Below are 21,080 nucleotides of genomic sequence, written 5' to 3'. Positions count from 1 at the left end.
CTAGGATATAGGGACTGAAGAAGTGTGTACCGTCTTGCCTGTCTCTTGTCAGTTGATGTTCTGCTACGCTACATCATACCATTACATACCGGTGCCATTACTGCTACAAAAGGGGCTCAATATGGCGCCCATCAGTGTCCAGAAGAGTGTGAAAGCACAGGATTGCATTCTGCACAGCAGAGCGAAGCATGTCTGTAGATATGCTGGCTACCTCTCTTGATATGCTGCACTTCAATCAGCACATGTATGAAACGCCCCATGGCAAACTCTGTCCTTCAGGTAGCCCAACAACCAGAATCCACAGGGAGTGAGATCAGGTGTTTGTGCGAGCCAAGCATTTGGAAACGATCGGCTGGTAATTCGATCGTTTCCAAATGTTTTTTGGAGAAGTGAGTGAATTTCACGAGCGATTTGCGGTTGGGCCCCACCTTGAATGAAAACTGTATGGCGGTTATGACATGCTGCAAAGCATATCGCTGTAACGCTGGCAAGTCACACTGTGCTTCTTTGTTCCTTGAGCGCCAGCCTGTTCAAAAAAGAATGGGCCAATGATGAACACAGACGAGGAGCCACACCATATGGTGCACGTTCACCATAGAGAGGAACTTCTTGCACAGTGACTAGAGGTGAAGATCCCCACACTCGGCAATTCTGTGTGTTCATCTCACCCATCAGAGAGAAATGAGCTACGTGTGTCCATTGAATGATCCAGGGCCAGGTCTCGTCAATTTCAACCCTTGCGAGAAAGTAGAGAGCGAAGTCAGCGCATCATTGTGCGTCCTGTGGTGCAGGCTGCTGTACGATTTGGATCTTGTATGGATGCCATTTGAGAATGGTTCGAAGCACCTTCTGTACAGTGGACCACGGCATGTTCAACTGTCGTGACACAGCACGCGCAATGCCTGACGATTGGGAATCGCGAGCGGCATTGTCTGCCATAGCAACAGTGATTTCATCAACCACCTTTGGTGCAACAGGTCATCGGCCTCTTGCCAGCGCAATGTCCAGTTCTCCAGTTGATTCGAACTTCTTCATTATGCTCCACACGGCAGATGAAGTAAGAGGACCCTTCTGTAATCCTTTCAGCCGGCGATATTCTCGAACTGCAGCTTTACTATTGTTTTGATAATAGAGCTTCGCCAATAATGCCCTGCTCCTTTTGTCCAAGCCCTTACGGGGCAGCTCCGGCCGCCTTGGTGTAGGTCTTACTACATTCGACGCCACATTGGGCAACCTGTGCGCCGGATGGGGATGAAATGATGATGAAGACAACACAACACCCAGTCCCTGGGCTACCGAGGCGTGAGATGACTGATCATGGCACCTAGTCATAGCTGGAATTGGACTGTGTTGCTGTGATGCAAGGAAATCATGCACCTCATACTCTGGACATTAATGCTACTAAGTTCAGTACCCGTACGGTAACTTCTTTCCATGTTACAACGTGTTAAATAGGGAAAGTTTAATTATAACCAACCGGTACTATAAATTAAAGTATTACAATAACTATGGGCAATAACGAAAGAAGCAAGTTCATTGTCAAGCTGTGATTTCACACTATAACATGCGGAAAAACAATTTTTTTTTTTACAGAATAGTTTCCCCACAATTAAATGAAGAATACTGTATAACGGAGAACACACACGATTGCAAAGCAGTGTTTTTTACCTATACTAAAAGTAAAAGTTTTATGGAGAAACTAAACTACAGAGACTGATGTTGCTTCGCTGCAGCTATATAAATCAGTTTTCTGGGTCAAATCGAATGATGTAAAATTTCACTCCCCGTGTATCGTGCGATACAAGTTGCGTGTAGCGACCAGCAGCTGTATGATTGTGACTACCCAGCGGCAGGGGGAAGCTTGGCAAACCTCCCTTCTGTTTACCTCAATGCTCTGTGGTCGGCACACGGGCCCTGCAGTTGAGTGTGCCGAGTTTATAACTTCATAGCTCCAAAAAGCACGCTGGGGAAGTCTTTCCAAACATGCTGAGTAATATCTAGCATGTCAGATATTCTGAACGTGCATTTGAATGTAGACCAATGAGATGGAAGAGCGCCACCTACGTCAGATGACAGTATTTCTTTTCAATACCGAGTCACGAGACGCCATTTTGGCTTTCAATTGAAGCCCACATGTATATATGCCGTTTCTAAGAACCAGCTGTTGTGATATAGACGTATGTACTTGCACTCTCCCAAAGTTGTGTTAATTGGAAGTTATAATATGCAGAGGTCACAAGTTTTCATTCCCCTATCGAGCTATGTCCTAATCTCCACATCCCAATGCGACGAGGACTTGCATTCTTAAATGAACCTTTTGGGGAAGAAGCCAATTCAAAGAGATAATAGCCGAAACAGCCACACCAGCATTGTTGTACATAGTTGGGGAGACGAAATAAATATCAAGCTGTACACCAGAACTCAAAGGCATTGCCACTATGTTTATTAACCCGCATGCATCCATACTTGCATGCGTTTCTGGACTTTACAATTTCTGGTGCGGCAAAAAATGCATTAGTATAAATACGTCAGCTCTGAACAATTCACATACTCTCTCTCTCTTTCTCTCTCTCCCCCCCCCCTTCCTCCCTAACCACTGTATCTGGTGACCTGTGCTAGGATGACGCCATTGGGAAAGAGTTAACATGTTTGTAATAATTTAAAATAATTATATAATTTTTGTAAATTTCCTATTACATTAATTGTTGTCTTTCTATGTTCCGTGAATGGGATACTATATTATCGCAACAAGGATAGAAATCAAGGGGGGGGGGGGGGCACTGGGGGCCGAACCGCACAATAACACTGGGTTCGGTGTGGGGCGGCGGTGGGTTGAGTGGACTGCCATAACCTGTTGTGGTGGTGTGAACCACTGAGGGCTACGGTAGGGACGAATTCTCTCCGTCGTTTCTAGGTCCCCGGTTCAATAAAACATGAGCTGAAATAGATCAGAGGTTGAAAGCAGAGGAGAAAAAAATCACGGAGTAGCATCGTTTGTAACACTGAAATGAAAGCGATCATTCAACCCCAAGCCATCAGGTATGAACAGACAGGATATATAATCTGAGCATCTGTCCGATTTGAGCGCTACCCTGTCAGGTGAAATACACTCCTGGAAATGGAAAAAAGAACACATTGACACCGGTGTGTCAGACCCACCATACTTGCTCCGGACACTGCGAGAGGGCTGTACAAGCAATGATCACACGCATGGCACAGCGGACACACCAGGAACCGCGGTGTTGGCCGTCGAATGGCGCTAGCTGCGCAGCATTTGTGCACCGCTGCCGTCAGTGTCAGCCAGTTTGCCGTGGCATACGGAGCTCCATCGCAGTCTTTAACACTGGTAGCATGCCGCGACAGCGTGGACGTGAACCGTATGAGCAGTTGACGGACTTTGAGGGAGGGCGTATAGTGGGCATGCGGGAGGCCGGGTGGACGTACCGCCGAATTGCTCAACACGTGGGGCGTGAGGTCTCCACAGTACATCGATGTTGTAGCCAGTGGTCGGCGGAAGGTGCACGTGCCCGTCGACCTGGGACCGGACCACAGCGGTGCACGGATGCACGCCAAGAACGTAGGATCCTACGCAGTGCCGTAGGGGACCGCACCGCCACTTCCCAGCAAATTAGGGACACTGTTGCTCCTGGGGTATCGGCGAGGACCATTCGCAACCGTCTCCATGAAGCTGGGCTACGGTCCCACACACCGTTAGGCCGTCTTCCGCTCACGCCCCAACATCGTGCAGCCCGCCTCCAGTGGTGTCGCGACAGGCGTGAATGGAGGGACGAATGGAGACGTGTCGTCTTCAGCGATGAGAGTCGCTTCTGCCTTGGTGCCAATGATGGTCGTATGCGTGTTTGGCGCCGTGCAGGTGAGCGCCACAATCAGGACTGCATACGACCGAGGCACACAGGACCAACACCCGGCATCATGGTGTGGGGAGCGATCTCCTACACTGGCCGTACACCACTGGTGATCGTCGAGGGGACACTGAATAGTGCACGGTACATCCAAACCGTCATCGAACCCATCGTTCTACCATTCCTAGACCGGCAAGAGAACTTGGTGTTCCAACAGGACAATGCACGTCCGCATGTATCCCGTGCCACCCGACGTGCTCTAGAAGGTGTAAGTCAACTACCCTGGCCAGCAAGATCTCCGGATCTGTCCCCCATTGAGCATGTTTGGGACTGGATGAAGCGTCGTCTCACGCGGTCTGCACGTCCAGCACGAACGCTGGTCCAACTGAGGCGTCAGGTGGAAATGGCATGGCAAGCCGTTCCACAGGACTACATCCAGCATCTCTACGATCGTCTCCATGGGAGAATAGCAGCCTGCATTGCTGCGAACGGTGGATATACACTGTACTAGTGCCGACATTGTGCATGCTCTGTTGCCTGTGTCTATGTGCCTGTGGTTCTGTCAGTGTGATCATGTGATGTATCTGACCCCAGGAATGTGTCAATAAAGTTTCCCCTTCCTGGGACAATGAATTCACGGTGTTCTTATTTCAATTTCCAGGAGTGTAGATCACAACTCTAACATGCAGTAGGCACTGCCGACTTCTGTCCCTGCCGCGCATTGATAAATATTCGGAATACGATCCGATACATCAAAACAATGCCACGCCGACAACGGACAGTAGCACACGTCCTTCTACTTTGCTCGTGGATGGAGGCTTATTACGACACAAGCAGTTTCCGATTTCTACCTTCTGGAACGTTTTTCCAAGGAATTGGACCGAAGTGCGGAAGGTATGCTTCGTGGCAGGTTATACACGGGCTGATGTTTTGCTGTGGGCCATTGAAATGACCAAAAAAAATCACACCTACTAACAGTTTGAAAGGGCATTCCTAGACAATTACTGGTCCATCACAGTGCAAGAGAGATTGGGGCTTGAAGTGTTAAACCCAGTGCCATTCAGCAGTAAACACGGAGAGCTCAGAAGATAATTCGAGACAAATCTACATAAAACCCGTTACTGGACAAACCTGATAACACAGGTAGATGTCCTAAAAAATTTGTAAAGTCAGCTAGGAGCTAACAAAGATGAGAAATAAATCACCACTCCCGAGTACGATAGAGAGAATTTCCTGTCAACTCTCGATTCCATTGAACTTAACTACGAAGAGAGACCTGCACCACCAAAACGTGGCAGTGTGCAGGCAGACTGCACACGAACTAAGAAACAACACAGCGGGCATGCAATAACAACCAACTCGAGTGGCAGCCATATCCCCCTCGCAGAAATACCAACAGGAATCAAAATGGTAACGGAAAGGCACAAAAATTAAAGTGAGGATATAAAAAAAACCAAGATCAGAATTTCAATTGATCAGGAGAGGTTATAGTCAGCAAGTGTATAAAGCGCGGCCAACCAGGGTCAATGACATGAACGGCAACTGGCAAGGGCAGAAAGGAACCGGGCGACAAAATTATCTGCCACCGTCTGACTATAATCAGTGAAATCAAAATTACGGTTCTAATTGTGGCCAGGGACAGCGAAATCTCGAATCGAGAGTCGCCCAACATATTAACAGGCGAAACCAGATGCTAATGTGCATATAGTTGAGGTTACCCCTAACGAGGAGATCAGTGCTCAAGGTAATTTGGAAAGCTCGAACCGGTCTGGATGGGCCCCTGTTCGATGACCTGTAACAGGGGCGCTGACATGGAACTAGGTAAAAGTTGTTTTCTTAGGTACAATATCTGTGCTGATATCAAAGATGATCTGTGCTAGGAAGATATTACCAACTGTGTAGATAAAAATGAAGACACAATGCACGCAGTAATCAATGCACAAATACTTGGTTTAAGGATACCCATAGTACTGGACACTGGAGCTTCCACGAATATAATTTCACAGGGTCTGTTTGATCAGTTACAAAAACAAGTACACATACCGACGCTTCCAGTCCAAAATTGTAAAATTGCAAGCTTTAATTCCTATTCAGACTGACAGGTTCCCTTTATAATGTATTTTTCTTGTGGTTGAAAGGCTAACAGTAAACAGTCTTATCGGCATGGACACCTTTAGGAAGTACCAGGCACAAATTGACGTTGATAAGGAGAAGTGTCATTTCGTTGTGAACGATCAACAATATTCAGTAGACCTAGTCAAGTCAAATTCCAGAGGAAGCAAACCAAAATCCACTGCTGACATTCGGATATAATTCTTCTACCCACCGTCATGTTTGTAAACACACAGGAAATTGAGCAATTACAGGAAGAGAAAAGAGGTCATGAGATTGTGTACACCGAGGTGAATGTCAGTGTCTCTTACGGAACAACAGAAGGAAGAACTGCTCGTGTTTCTGAATGACGCCCTGGCACACTCAAGGGATACAAATACAAAATGGAGGTGTGCCCACACGAAACCACCTGCTTTTTATCGTACCCCATTTCAAGGGCCAAGAAGCAGGCTGTGAAGAAAGAGATCAATAGAATTCTAAACTTGTAAATAATACAAACATCCTTATCTCCATACAGTAGCCCCATTTTGACCATTAGCAAATCAGATGGTACTGTCCTCATGTTCGACGCATTAGGAATAAATAAAATTGTTGGGCCTCTCAGGGCACAACTTGACAACCTGGAAGAGCAACTTCTAAAATACCATTATGTTAAGTACCTAACTGTAATAGATCCCCAAGCCTTGTAAGTACACTGCCTTTGTATGTGAGTCAGAAGGTAAGAGTTCCGTGTTCTCCCTTTTCGTTTAAACGTCAGTGTAGGCGTATTTATTTCTGCTTTAGATTGAGTCTTAGAACCTGAATTGTTAAGTAGTCATTGCATATGTTGAGAATTTACTGATTGCTACCCCCCTTGGTCAGAACACTTAACGTTCTTGGCTCAAGTCTTGTATAGGTTTTAAGAATACGAAGTCACGGCCAACCCGATGAAGTCTCATTTCGGTAAGGAAATAGTTCAATTCCTCAGACACACAGTATCGCCTCAAGGCATACTTCAGACTCTAAGAAGCTCGATGCTATCAGACACTGCCCTGTACCTCAAAATAAGAAGGAATTGAAGGGGTATCTTGGATTAGTATCTTCCTTCAGAAAATTTATAGCGCAGCACTTTTTAAATAGTGATGCCCTATTGAATCTTCTACGGAAGAACCACCACTGGTTATGGATCAAGCAATGCCAAACTGATTTTTACAACACTGAAAAAGCTCTTTTCAATGCCATCGTCTTACATCATCCCAAAATGACTCAGGATTTTTGTCTGTGTACAGACATGTGCTACCAATGGCTGGGTGCTTGTTTATTCCAAATCACTGACATGAATGGGGAGCTTACCCCCTTAAGGTAATTAGTTTTGCTAGTAGGACCCTGTCTGAAGTCGAACGAGCATATTATGTGACCGAATTGGAAGCTCTCGCGGTAATATGGGCATTCAAAAAGTTCAAATATTACCTTCTCACTTGTAAACTCTTGCATAGGAGGATCACTAGGTAGTGTTTGTATTTACAGGAATTAGATTTTGAAATTGTGTATATCAAACATCATAAAAACGTAATTTCTGATGGCATATCAAGGGTTCCACTAGATCTAGACGAATTCTTGTAATTCGTGGAGAACAGTTCAGAAATCAGGGTTTTGTTGAGGAAAGATAAAACACAACAGCCATACTACTTTAGGATGTGTAAAAGCATGGAGCATCTACAGCAGGAGGATCCGAGATGGCAAAATGTAAGACTAAAACTGCTGCAGAACAATGATGACAGGCTGAAAATTTTTTTTAATGATTTACTTAGGTGTACTGTTCATAGACACCACCCAGAGCAGGGCCAGTGATATGTTTGTTTACCAGAGTATCACGTTAACTACTATACATTACAGACTCACAATGTTTAGGGACGATATGGCGTCCTCAAATAACTGAGAAAGGCAAGAACATATTGTCACTGTCCACGTTTAAGATGGAAAATTTTTGCAAGTAATACGGAAACGTGTTGTGTGTCAGAAGGCTAAGCATACAAATAAGTCAAAATTAATTGAACTACACCCAAAATTGCTTAAAAGACCCTTGGAGATAGTTTTCTTGGACATGGCTGGACCGCATCCATATGGGAAGGAGGTGTAAGATATATGGTTGCTCTATGCGATGTTTTCTTCAAGTATGTCAAATTGTGTGCTATGCGGTCAGTGACTGTGAGCACCATCACCAGGAGAATTATACCTGACAGGCAACCATCAGAAAGGGTTCATCAACACTCACAACATTAAACAAACAACAGATTTATCCAGACCAGGCGCGGCACGTGGTTTCTATACTGGGGAAGGCTGCGTAATTTATCGATCATAGCCAACATCCGCTACAGATTAGTCTGACATAAACAACTAAGAATTCAGGGGGAGGGGGGGGGGGGGGGGGGGGGCGCAGATAACTCTCTACCACGCGCGGCTCGTGGCTTCTATACTGGCGAAGGCTGCGGCATTTATCGATCGGAGCCAACACAGACCTCAAGTTACGCTACAGAATAGTTTACAACTAAGAATTCAGGGGGATGGGGGTGGGCAGATCACTCTCTACCCATAATTTTATTACTGTATCTTCTATAATCAGGTATTAAATATCATTAGCAGCTAACTTCGAGTTAAAATCTTTGGTTAGTGTTTTTATACGTCGTCATTACATTTTCTGACACTTTGCAGCAAATCATATGAAAAGACACGTTTCGGAGAGATCTTTAATGCGATGAATGTTAACTTTGCGACTGCTTAATATTTTTGGTTTTTTCAGTTCTAAACTTAAGGCGTTTATTGTGGTTTACCTCCAAAGCTTGAAGTTTACGAATTCGCATGACGATACTGTGAGGTTTTGGTGGCGTCACAGGTATTGTGCTGTGATTTGGTGGCATGAGCAATCCGTGCAACTGCCATATTAATTCACATGTTTGAGAAGCGAACAGTTCGTATTTATTGTGTATTATGAAAATATGCATTTATGTGATATAGGGCACTAAAGATCTCTCCAAAATACATCATTTTTAGTACGGTTTGTTGTGCTAAAGTACACAAAATGTGACATTGTAGCGCAACACACTGTACCGGTACCAAAAGTGATTCGTTTCGGAAAATGTCATCACGTTTATGACTGGCTAAACATGACACCACCCTTTTTTACTCACTTCACTTAATAGGCTAAGTAGGACTTCATATAAAGAAATTACCTCTTATCAATTATGAATGCATTTTTGGTTACCTCAATTCATTTATTTATAGACGAAGTCAGCTCGTCTCCCCTTCTGTGCAGCAAAATGGTCTATGACCATTTCATTGAAATTTGGCTGATTCAGTAATTCTTTTTCTAGGGAACACATTGCAACCGCACAAAGTCTGTCCTCGATCATAGTGTTGCGCGTGAACGTTTTCACTCTCTGTAACGTAGAGAAGCAGCGTTCTGCCTCTCCAGTCGTCATAGGGAAGGTTACTATTATTTGCAGAAGTCTTACACTTTCAGGAAAAGCTTTAGCCAGCTTGTTATCGTAAGGAAAGTTCAACAAGGTCAAAGCACCTGACACCTTCATAAAATCTTTTCCGCTGTACAACACATTCAGCTCATGAGGTAGATCTGAAGACTGTAAATTGAACAAATTAACAGCTATTTTAGGCTCTTTTTCTGGAAAAATAGTTTGATGTTTTGCAAACAATGATGGATCAAACAGCTGTGAAATCGATAAGTAATCATTGAAACTGAATCGGTCTCTGATCTGAGTTGTGATGAGGTCGCAAATGTTTCATGCACACACTATTCTTATTCTGTGAAACGTCCCCGTTTTGCAGTTGGTTCTACCTGTTCCCAGTGATCGTCAGTTTCAAGTGAGGCCCTAATTTGCTGGGCAGAGTCTGCAAAGTGCGATACATATTCAACAGTTTTCACTGCATCAATATTCTTCTGCTGAATGTCATAATGAGGCATGACTGTATTAAAAAAATTTAACCAGAAGAGGAAATCTTCATCTTGCAGGAAACCCTTCAGTCCTGTAGCCTTGTTTATTGTCTTGTAATCACTGGCATCATCATCAATAATTCTTTCTAGGCACTCAACAATTTCCTTTTGGTATTTGTACACAGTGGTTACACTCCGTGATTTAAAATTCCATCTGATGGACTGAGGACAGGTAGGAATACGCTTCTTCACTACTTCGTCAAGAATGGCTGTACGGCTAGAAGACTGGGAAAAAGTTGCTAAAGAAGATCCGCACTTGTTTACTGCCCGCCACACAACGTTCAACAATTAAATTTAACTGATGGGCGTAACAGTGAATAAAGTGAGCATTCCTGTACATTTCTCTAATTCTAGTTTGAACTCCACTTTTATGGCCACTCATAACAGGAGCACCATCGTAACACTGATCTATCAGTTTTTCAGGTGTTACATGTACATTCATTTTCTCTAGCTCGCAGAGAACAGCTGCAGTTACATCGTCTGCACTGTGACTTGTTGGGCGTACAAAGGAAATAAATCTTTCATTTATTTGTCTTAGTAGCTCATAGCGAATTATTGGGACCAATTGTGACGAATTTGCACAGTCAGTAGTTTGATCAACTACTATTGCGAGAAAGGTTGCTTTCGACAGTTTACTCCTGATGAGATTGAGGCATACCTCATAAATTGATTCCTGAAGTTCATTTTGAATTGTCTTCGATAGGCCTAAGAAAACACGGTTTTCTGATTTCTCGATGTGCTGCTTCAAGACACAGTCCACTTCTGCCATAAGACTGACTAATCCTCGAAAAATTCCTGGGTTTTTGGAATCTTCTGTTTCATCGTGGCCCCGTAAGGCAAGCTCGAATTTGCCGCAAAATTTAATACAGTCTATCAGTTTACCCAGAATATACCGATTTTTTAATACATTTTCATTATATATCTTTATATTACGGTGGTAAGCACTGTCTAATTGGCACATAATGTCCACTTTCCCTAGCACTGAAAACTCAATGAAACCATTTAAATGTTTTTTGCTGGAATTATGTTTTATCACCTGTGCGTGAAAATTCTTTAAGTCAGTGATACCAGTTTCAGTCCAGGCACTATCAGTACTATTTGTAAGAAGACAGGTGAAACAGAAAAATGCTTTTCATTTGACAACCACACAACCACTCAGCTGCATCGTACATTGTCATCACCAATTCTATAGCTATTGCTGCCATTGTTACAATTTGTTCGTCGATTAACTTCACTAACCCTGTCAGAATCACAGGTTTAGTTATCCCACGATTATTTTCTGATTAGGTGTTATTACGTGTTCGTACAACATGTTTTCCACATTACTTCCAGAAAAGAACTTAAGCGGCTGCTGGCCGGGGACTGTACAACTGGTCCTTACTATGTAGCGATCCGGCCAAAAATTAGTCAAAATATCGTTTTCTTAGATACACCGAGAAGATAACATGCAATCTTTCTCACCAGTTATTTCTGTCAATCGTGTATTTCCATTCTGGTAGTCTGAATCTATGGATTTTGTTAGTAATTATAACAATGCTGATCATTCGCAAACCCAGTCAACCACATAATCAGACAGCCATTAGCATTCATTCATCCGTTCGGCTTTACTCCCTCAGCTCGTATTGCCCCGCCCCCTTTTGTCTGTGGAAAGTTTATTTCTAGATGCGACGAGGATTCTCCTGACAGAGACATCATGTACACTATGCATGCATTCAAAAGTCAACTTATGATTCATTCAGAAATCAACTTAAAATGTGTTCAAAGACCAACTGGGAAGCGTTTCAAAATCATATGAATAATCGATAGATAAACGTGTGATGGATGCTAAGCGCTTTGTGAAACAAGTTTTTTTTCCTCTCGAATATGAATTTGGTGCCCCCTTTTCCCGGTAGCATCTAGCTGCTTGCTTTGACTGCTTGCACAGCCAACAGCCACACTCCTGTAGCCAGAAGTGGGAGAATCTACTACTCAAACACGACTCAACTGCGCATGTGCATGAGCCCGCGCGTAACTGCTAAAACAAATCGAATGTAAACAGTTGCGAATTCACGCTTGTTGGAGGCTATTTGTTGTTATAGAGCACTGCATACTCTTCCTTAAGCCTTTGACACATTTCCAATTGGCAGACGCTTGCATGAGCACTGTGTCGTTGTTGTATATGGCTCATTTCCTTTGCAACTTAAGTTAGTTTTGTCTCTTTCTCTCGTTTATGTTTTATTACTCTGCAATAGCGGGATTCAGTAATATCCTTTGTTAGAGTATCGGTTCTTACCAGTCAAAATTACAAAAATTTAAATGAAAACTCAAACAATGAAAAATTCCAGGAATTCTAAAAATATCCCGGGTTTTCTCCCGGATGAAAAAATTCCCGGGGCGTATACACCCTGATCAAATAAAAAGGCTTGCACTAGCTGCAAACCATGTAAATACTAAGGGTTTCTTTATCATGACAATTATGTAATGTAGCCAATGAATTATCTTCGCTGTTTTTAAAAAGCTGTCACAACTTACTCGGTCACCATTGGAAGAGGCCAAATATGTGACTGATATTTACTTTCAGTTTACTCACTTTATTTTTGCTGTTGTGTATGTACACAGTTTTTTCCAGCATTAGAAATTTCACAGTATTTGACTCCTGTAGTCAAGAAGCATAAACAGCCAAACAGCCATGGTGAGTACCCAGCAAACTACTGTACGACACATGGGGGTCCTCACTGGCTGTTAACTCTCAGCTTGTTAGTTGTAGTTGACGTAAAATGAATGTGCAATTATGTTGATTGTAGCTTCAGCAAGACTGAGAGTACAACAGTTAGCTCAGCTTAGAGAAGCCAGTTATCCAAAGGTGAACTAGCACAAAGTGCATGAAACATTTATCTGCTTTATACTTTTGAGTTACGTGCTACATGGATATACTAATAATAGAGAGATACAATAATGTCTTATTAAACTTTATTAAATATTAATTTTTTGTTACATTTTCTTGATTGCACATTCACTGTTATCAAGTAGGGTTTATAAACAACACTCTACAGCATAAATACTATACATTTATGTAAAACACTGCTGGAGTAGAATACACAATAGAATACAATTTTAACCCTTAAATGCATAGTGTTACATACCTGCAACATGGATTGAAAAATTATTTTGTCCACCTTTAGAGAGAATTTAGTGAACTTTTTGGAAGTATGCAGAGAAGTCAGGTGTGAATTCTGCTTAGTTTTCAAAAGGGTGGGATAGGATGCAGCAGCATCAACTTGGTCAAATGTGGAGAGGTTAGTGGCGAGCAGGCAGCAATTTTCTTCATGCTGCCAGCTATGGGACTGTGCTGTGTCTCTGGTTTTTTTAGGAACATACATCACATTTAAACTGGATCCATTAGTAGTCAGGACTGACTTGTGTCACACCAAATGAAACAGCAAGTTCAACAACACTATTACTAAAGTAGCTTCTACTCTACAGCAATAGAAATTTTCAACTCTGGCAACAAATGATAAAGTACATTTGCAGCCTAAAGTAGTCCAATTCCTGTTGATCCACTGTAGGGAGTTAAGAGGATAAATTATTACTGTCATTAAGTTTGCTTAATTCTATGAGAACAGTAAATTGTAGCAATTAATAATGGATACAAAATCATATCTGTGATGGTTGAGAAACATGACTCTATGAATCTGCAGTTCACAATTGGTTCGCACAGATAATTGTAAGTTAATGGTTATTCCTGAAGCAGAGACCACAAAAGTCTGTGCAACAAAAAGAAAATCTAATAAAACAGAAGTTAATTTTCGTAGCTGATGTCAGATGAAGAATAAATTAAATGCTTTAAGTTCTACATGCTAAACTTTCAGGGGAAGATTTCATGGACTGAAGCAGCAGATTGTTCAGTACATGCGAGAAAAGTGGAATAAAGGCTTACTCATTACTTGAGAAACTAATCAAATGAAGGTGCTGGAAATGAGGAGGAATTTTACAACTGCATGAGGTGCAGAATTCAAAGCAAGTATGAGCTGGTGCATGGTACTTAACTTCTTCAGACAGATCAATATAATAATAAAAAGAGTCTGCAAATATTAGTCCGAATATGTTAAATACCAAAAAATTCACATGTTGGGTCTTCAAAGAAAGGGGGTCATCTTATATCCTGAGTTGTCTTATAACGAGGTAAATACAAAGTCTAAAGGTAGTTATAGAAAATAAAAATCACTTTTGGGATGTGGAACAGTCATAAATAAAAATCTTCTGTTAAAAACAATACAAAAATGACAATGACAACTGCACTGACTCAAGATTCACTGAGCACCAAATAAGGTTCTTTTTTGTTTTCATTTATAGTATGTCCATATCAGGAAGAGAAGAACGTCGAAGTTTTTTATTTGCTTGGCATTCAGTAAATTCAGATGAGTTACGCCTGAGACGAACTGCCATACCAATGTTTTTGCGTGGGGGTTTCATTGGAATTTTTGAAGTCTTTAGAGTAATATGTTGTTTTGTGTTGTTAATGTCTCTGAATGCTTCCCTTTTGTTAATTATACTTGAAGGGAGTCCATTTTCTTGTTGAGCAGCACTCTGCAAGACAATAAAAACAGAACAATTTGTTAGTAACTAACGAACAATTGGAATAAGCGCCAAATTTTTGTATAAAATACATTATACAAGACAACAATGAATCACCCTCACATAAAAGTAATTTCAATGCACTGCAAAAACAAATAGTGATACTATTACAGGTGGGGCACATATTCACACTCTGCACAAGATTGTAAAGTATGCAAGAATGTAAGCTAGTTACTACATGTGTAGCACAACGTACAAGACAAAAGAGCACCTTCATATTCACAATCCATGAGGAATATCACTGTACACTTCGCAAAATCAATGAAGCAGTCAATGCTGTAAGACTAGTTACACGTTCTCCACAAATAGAAGCATTCTGTTGCTGGAAAACTACATGGAAATAATGGTTCAGGCCACAAATTCAATAAGCCTTGCTGCAGCTTCTGGTGTGGCTGTTTCTCAAACTTCTATTCACTGACTCCTTTCATGCTTTCACAAATTGTGATCTCTAAATCCCATCATGAACAAGTGCTTTTCAGAATGCAAAGCAGGTCAAGCTAGACATTAACAGGCCAGAAGCAGCCACTGGTGGTCAGCAGTTATCCCCAGCTGATGCTAGGTTCTATCAATTTCTCTAAAGAGTCTTTCATGTCTTGACAGCACTTGACAAAATGTTAATTTGTGTTGTTATTCTTTTGTTTTGTGAACTTGCTACCAGTAGTTGGTTGGTTTAAAACAGTGGGCAAGGGACCAAACTACGAGGTCATCAGTCCCTGCTACCAGAAAAAAATGTGTGTAACAGCTTATTGTCAGCCACTTTCTGCAAAGTATGTATGTTGCACTTTGAATCTGAATATATGAAATACCTGATTAGTCACATGAAAGCTATTTATGTGTGAAGCAGCATTTAGCTGTTTTCATTCTTCTGTAAATTATGAGAAATTTGTACAAATAATCTTATCCAGTGAAAAATATTAAATCAAACTGAAGATAAATTTATGGTGACACATGGAACTGTATGAGTAGTCCAGATTCAAAAGCCACTAACTGCATGATAAATGAAATTGAGAGAATCGCAAAAAACTTGTCCCAACCAAGCTATTAAAGAATTCATTTCTTTTTAAAAATAAGTAAAAAAATTAATTATTCAGTATTAATGGTTGAAATCTGCAATTATGTTATCTACATTAAAATATTAAGTGAAACATTGACTTAGCAATTTTTGCAGCCATTTATACAGTTAGCAGGTTTAGCAAAAATTAGATCCAATTACAAAACAAACATTTGGTTACAAAATCCGCTATTCTGTGATATGTTAGGAATGACAGAAGGATGGAATATAATTACTGCAAATGTGAACAAAATACATTTTATTTGAAAGATAAGTCTGAAAATTCTACAAACTTGATGCATTAAAATATGAAGGTGACAACATTTTACCGGGAAAAACTGACTTATTTAACATCAAAACAAGAACAGAAATGAATATCCATCAGTCAGGTTCTTTTCAAATACACCATCATGTGTTGGACACCTCAAGATATTATAGAAAATAAAATAAGCTCCAAATTACATCTTAGTACAACATAGATAAAGTTTTAGAAAATGATATAATTGGCAGAAAGTTGCATCTTACAAAAGTGGAGCTCCACAAGCTTTTTGAAGTATCAGAGTTGGTTCTTGAAAGTTCTACACCTGCTGTGATTGGCGTTGGGCCGTTTCCTTTTGCTGACATTTTTCCCCTCTTCAACTCCAAAATTATACAAGGATTCTTCACAAACTAGACAAATCTTTTTATTTTTGCTTTTCGTGAAAATGTTTTTTTTGGCTTTTTGAATCTAGAAATGTCGGTTACCAGTCACTTTCACTAAGTCTTCCGCACTTGTCATAACAATTAGTATCAACACAATTTTCATAGCATAACATCGCTTTAATAGTACTTTTCATGTTCTTATCTTTCTGTTTTGGAAAAATTTCTTTTCCACTGAGCAAGATGCCGCTCACTTTCCCACGAAGGATCGCCACCCTCGGTTTCGCTCTGGTCATTTCAACTATTACTATGGGATCAATTTATTGGACAATTCCTATTATTTCAATTACTCCCACTTCATTTGTACCATCTTCTGCATTTAAAGCATCAACAAAATCACTCATTTTCTTCAAAACACTCACAGAAATACATCAAGATGAATGTTGCTCACCAGTTGAACTGTGCTTACCGGTGAATATTTCGACAACGCACTGGCAGCGAGAGCTTCACCATTGTGTACACGTTGGCTACAGCGGAGGCAACCTAACTCTGAATACGAAAAATCTCTCTTCCAACCTTAACAAACTGAAATATAGCTTTGAACATCTCGATTGGTAAGCCTGATGCCAGTTGAGGAGATTTGCATCCGGACATGGAACAGCGACCGTCATTACTGTTGAACTTCGTGGGTTTTGCTGGACTTTCAAGGAAGAGAATGTGTAGTTAGCGGATTTTGCAATTTAACGTGATAGTCTACAGGGTGTATATGAAGACAAGGAAAAAACTTCCTGGATTTCCCGGTTAAAAACACATTTTTTCCTGAGTGAAAACACACTTTTTCCGTGTTAAGTGACAGTATATTTTCCATTAGATTAGATTAGATTAGATTAATACTTGTTCCATAGATCATGAATACGACACTTCGTAGTGATGTGGAACATGTCAGGTTAGTAAAAGATGTCTGTACAAGATATTACATTACACAAAATATTGCATGACACTAATGTTTAAGTTGTTGTTGTCGTTGTTTTTTTCCCTTAATTTATATCTAAAAATTCAGCCAATGAATAGAAGGAGTTGTCATCTAGAAATTCTTTTTAATTTATTTTTAAATGTTATTTGGCTATCTGTCAGGCTTTTGATGCTGTTTGGTAGGTGACCAAAGACTTTTGTGGCAGCATAATTTACCCCTTTCTGTGCCAAAGTCAGATTTAACCCTGCATAGTGAAGATAATCCTTTCTCCTGGTGTTATAGCTATGCACACTGCTATTACTTTTGAACTGTGTTGGATTATTAACAACAAATTTCATAAGTGAATATATACACTGTGAGGATCCCTAGATCCTTAAATAGATGTCTGCAGGATGACCGTGGGTGGACTCCAGCAATTATTCTGATTACACGTTTTTGAGCAATGAATACTTTTCTACTCAACGATGAATTACCCCAGAATATGATGCCATATGAAAGCAGTGAATGAAAGTAGGCATAGTAAGCTAATTTACTGAGATTCTTATCACCAAAATTTGCAATAACCCTACGTTTCAGCAGACCATCAGTGTGTTGCTTCCAGTTTAATCTCTCATCAATGGCCACACCTAAAAATTTTGAAAATTCTGCTTTAGCTACAGACTTCTGTTCAAAGTCTATATTTATTACTGGAGTTGTGCCATTTACTGTACGGAACTGTATATACTGTGTTTTATCAAAATTTAAAGAGAGCCCGTTTGCTGAGAACCACTTAATAATTTTGTGAAAAAGATCATTAACAATTACATCACTTAATAATGTATCAATGCTTTGAATGGTTATGGTTTTATACACGGGCGTAGAATTTCCCATCACTTTAGAACACGGAACACAGGGAAAAGAGACACGTTTTGGAAATGCCTTTGATGTGCAGCAACATGTACTCTGCGTATTTTCGTATTACGAAAGTATACATTGGAATTCCACCAAGCACCACATGTTACTTTCCGAATCATTGAAATCGAGATTGTGATGCACTTCTGTAAGCCAGTCATAGCTTCATTTCACTTGATCTCGCCAGCCGATGACAGTGGATATTCAGAGCATATGACACGTGATGTAATTAGCCAACTGCAACATCACAGTTAAGTAGCGCGAACACACAAACAGGGAAAATATACATAGTGTTCCTACAAGAAAAGCAAAGCTTTCACATATAATATTGGTCTCCAAGGTTAATAAGCTACAGGAGAAGCTAAGCTTTCGCATATTATGCTTATCTTTTGTGCACGAGTAAAATTTTTAATAACAACAAATATCTGATCTTCGTCATCAAAGACTTGATTTTTAAAAGAGTCAAACGCTCTGTGATTTAGGAAATTCATGGTACAATCTTGCACATAGTTCAACTTAACTAAAATGATACTTACTTTGAAAGTAACGCTTTCAAAAACACTATTCGCAATATTTTCCCGCAACCTGTTAGAAATAGGTTCGTTTCAGCAGTTGCCAGAGAGCGCAAATAACAGGTGACACTGCGCTTGCACAGCTACCATGACATAGGAAGCCCCTATGTACGTGTAAAACATTGAAAAGATCATACATTATGTCAGAAAAAAAACAAGACATCAGAGGATACTCCAAGAGCATCGGATTTTCGTGAACCATACTAAAATGTGCACATTTAAAGTGCATATTCGTATATCTTGATTCCCAATTAAGTAGACCTCGACCTGTTATTAAGCTTTTCAGTGTGGTTTTGGGATGCAAATTTTCTTGGGGCACCAGTACTGTATTTTATCATGTTTGGTTTTTTCTTATGTCATAATGCCATACGCACTGGAAGATGAAAATGTGCAGCTGAAAAGCAGTGAACAGTTGAAACTAGCCAGCACTGTGGAATTAAACATTTTGTTTCAAATACATTGACTGACTCTGTGGAAAAGGTTAATAAAAGTCAAATTTCTTTAGCAAACAGACAAAAATAACTTCATTGTTCTGCAAGGCGATTGATGCTTGACTGTCAGAAAGGTGGAAATGTGAATTTATTTTAATTCACTTGATAGCTCCCGGCCACAGATATCCATTTTGTTTTCATTTGACGTGAGAGTAAACGAAAGGGAAACAGCAAAATCACAAAATGTAAACACGGGTCACATGGAGACTACCCACTATAACTCAGACTGCTCTGCGCATCAGCCCCGGATCTATGGTATTTGCGAAACGGGTCAATACTAAAAAAATTCGAATTTTCAAAAATATGTTCATCTTGTAGCGCACATCTTTATGAAAAGTCCTAAACGTAAAACGTGTGTTCGAGGAAATGTAAGACATGTTATTTGGTATTAAGTGTGCCAAAGTGCAGTGCCACGCCTCTTCATAAAGAATTCTTCTATCGCACGTCACTATATTTCACTCCGTGGAATTGAAACGTGCAATTTTGTAATGGATGTCATCAGACTATATTCAGGACAGTGGAAATTGAAATGTCCTGTGGTGCCTCTCCTGCACCCAGTCGGCCGGTTTGACAGCCTGCCCCTCTTTTAATAAAAATATAAAAATCTCTCAATTAATAGCGGATGGAATTATTTGTAATCGGGAGAACAAGAACTCTTTAGGAAATTTCCACTCTTTATTGCCTATTAGCTAACAACTTGCTGTTTTGTGTGACATAAAATTATATATAGGATACGTAAAACCAATAAAGACAAGAGACAAGCAAGAAAGTACACATTTCTTCAATCCTTAGCTCCTAGCATTTTTTTTCTCTCTAATCATTCACGAAGTACCAATATCAAATGCCTATTAGGCTTACTACAAGAAAATAGTTTATGTTCGGAAATCGTTTCACATTTCATTCATACGCACCAAGTTTTCAAGAATGAGATCGAAAAGTAGTATTAAGAAATTTTTATATAAATTTGGAATCATCTTATTCTTGCATAATGTGTGTGATGTCCCCGTTTCTTCACCTTCCTCGTTCTAACAAACTATCTTGTCACCACCAGTTCTGCAGCTGTTCCTGCCATTGTCAGAATTTGTTCGCCGATTAACTTCACTAACCCTGCCAGAATCACAGGTTTAGTTATCCCACGATTATTTTCCGATTAGGTGTTATTACGTGTTCATACAACATGTTTTCCATGTTACTTCCAGAAAAGAACTTAAGCGGCTGCTGGCCGGGGACTGTACAACTGGTCCTTACTATGTAGCGATCCGGCCAAAAATTAGTCAAAATTTCATTTTCTTGGATACACCAAGAAGATAACATGCAATCTTTCTCACCAGTTATTCCTGTCAATCGTGTATTTCCATTCTGGTAGTCTGAATCTATGGATTTTGCCAGTAATTATAACAATGCTGATCATTTGCAAACCCAGTCAACCACATAATCAGACAGCCATCAGCATTCATCCGTTCGGCTTTACTCCCTCAGCTCGTATTGCCTTGCCCCCTTTTGTCTGCGGAAAGCTTATTTCTAGATGTGACGAGGATTCTGCTGACAGAGACATCACATACACTATGCATGCATTCAAAAGTCAACTTATGATTCATTCAGAAATCAACTTAAAATGTGTTCAAAAATGTTCAAAAACCAACTGGGAAGCGTTTCAAAATCATATGAATAATCGATAGATAAACGTGCGATGGATGCTAGACGCTTTGTGAAACAAGTTTTTTTTCCTCTAGAATATGAATTTGGTGCCCCCTTTTCCCGGTAGCATCTACCTGCTTGCTTTGACTGCTTGCACAGCCAACAGTCACATTCCTGTAGCCATAAGTGGGAGAATCTACTACTCAAACACGACTCAACTGCGCATGCACTCGCTCGTAACTGCTAAA

The 21,080-nt window shown here is 40.5% G+C and overlaps 1 protein-coding gene across 1 annotated transcript in view; it reads right to left on the bottom strand.

Annotated features, from left to right (window-relative positions):
* Window positions 1-12,895: 12,895 nt before the first annotated feature.
* LOC124777267 (protein regulator of cytokinesis 1-like) overlaps window positions 12,896-21,080 on the bottom strand; it is a 251,101-nt gene continuing 242,916 nt past the window's right edge. The window contains exon 13 of the mRNA XM_047252597.1: window positions 12,896-14,529. Within this exon, the coding sequence (XP_047108553.1) occupies window positions 14,290-14,529 (240 nt within the window). The 3' untranslated portion in view covers window positions 12,896-14,289. The remainder of the gene's footprint in view (window positions 14,530-21,080) is intronic.

The sequence above is a fragment of the Schistocerca piceifrons genome, chromosome 2, assembly GCF_021461385.2.
Source record: "Schistocerca piceifrons isolate TAMUIC-IGC-003096 chromosome 2, iqSchPice1.1, whole genome shotgun sequence".
NCBI classification, from domain to species: domain Eukaryota; kingdom Metazoa; phylum Arthropoda; class Insecta; order Orthoptera; family Acrididae; genus Schistocerca; species Schistocerca piceifrons.
Note: the sequence above shows the minus strand (reverse complement) of the source record. Positions and strands in the feature narration are given on the sequence as shown.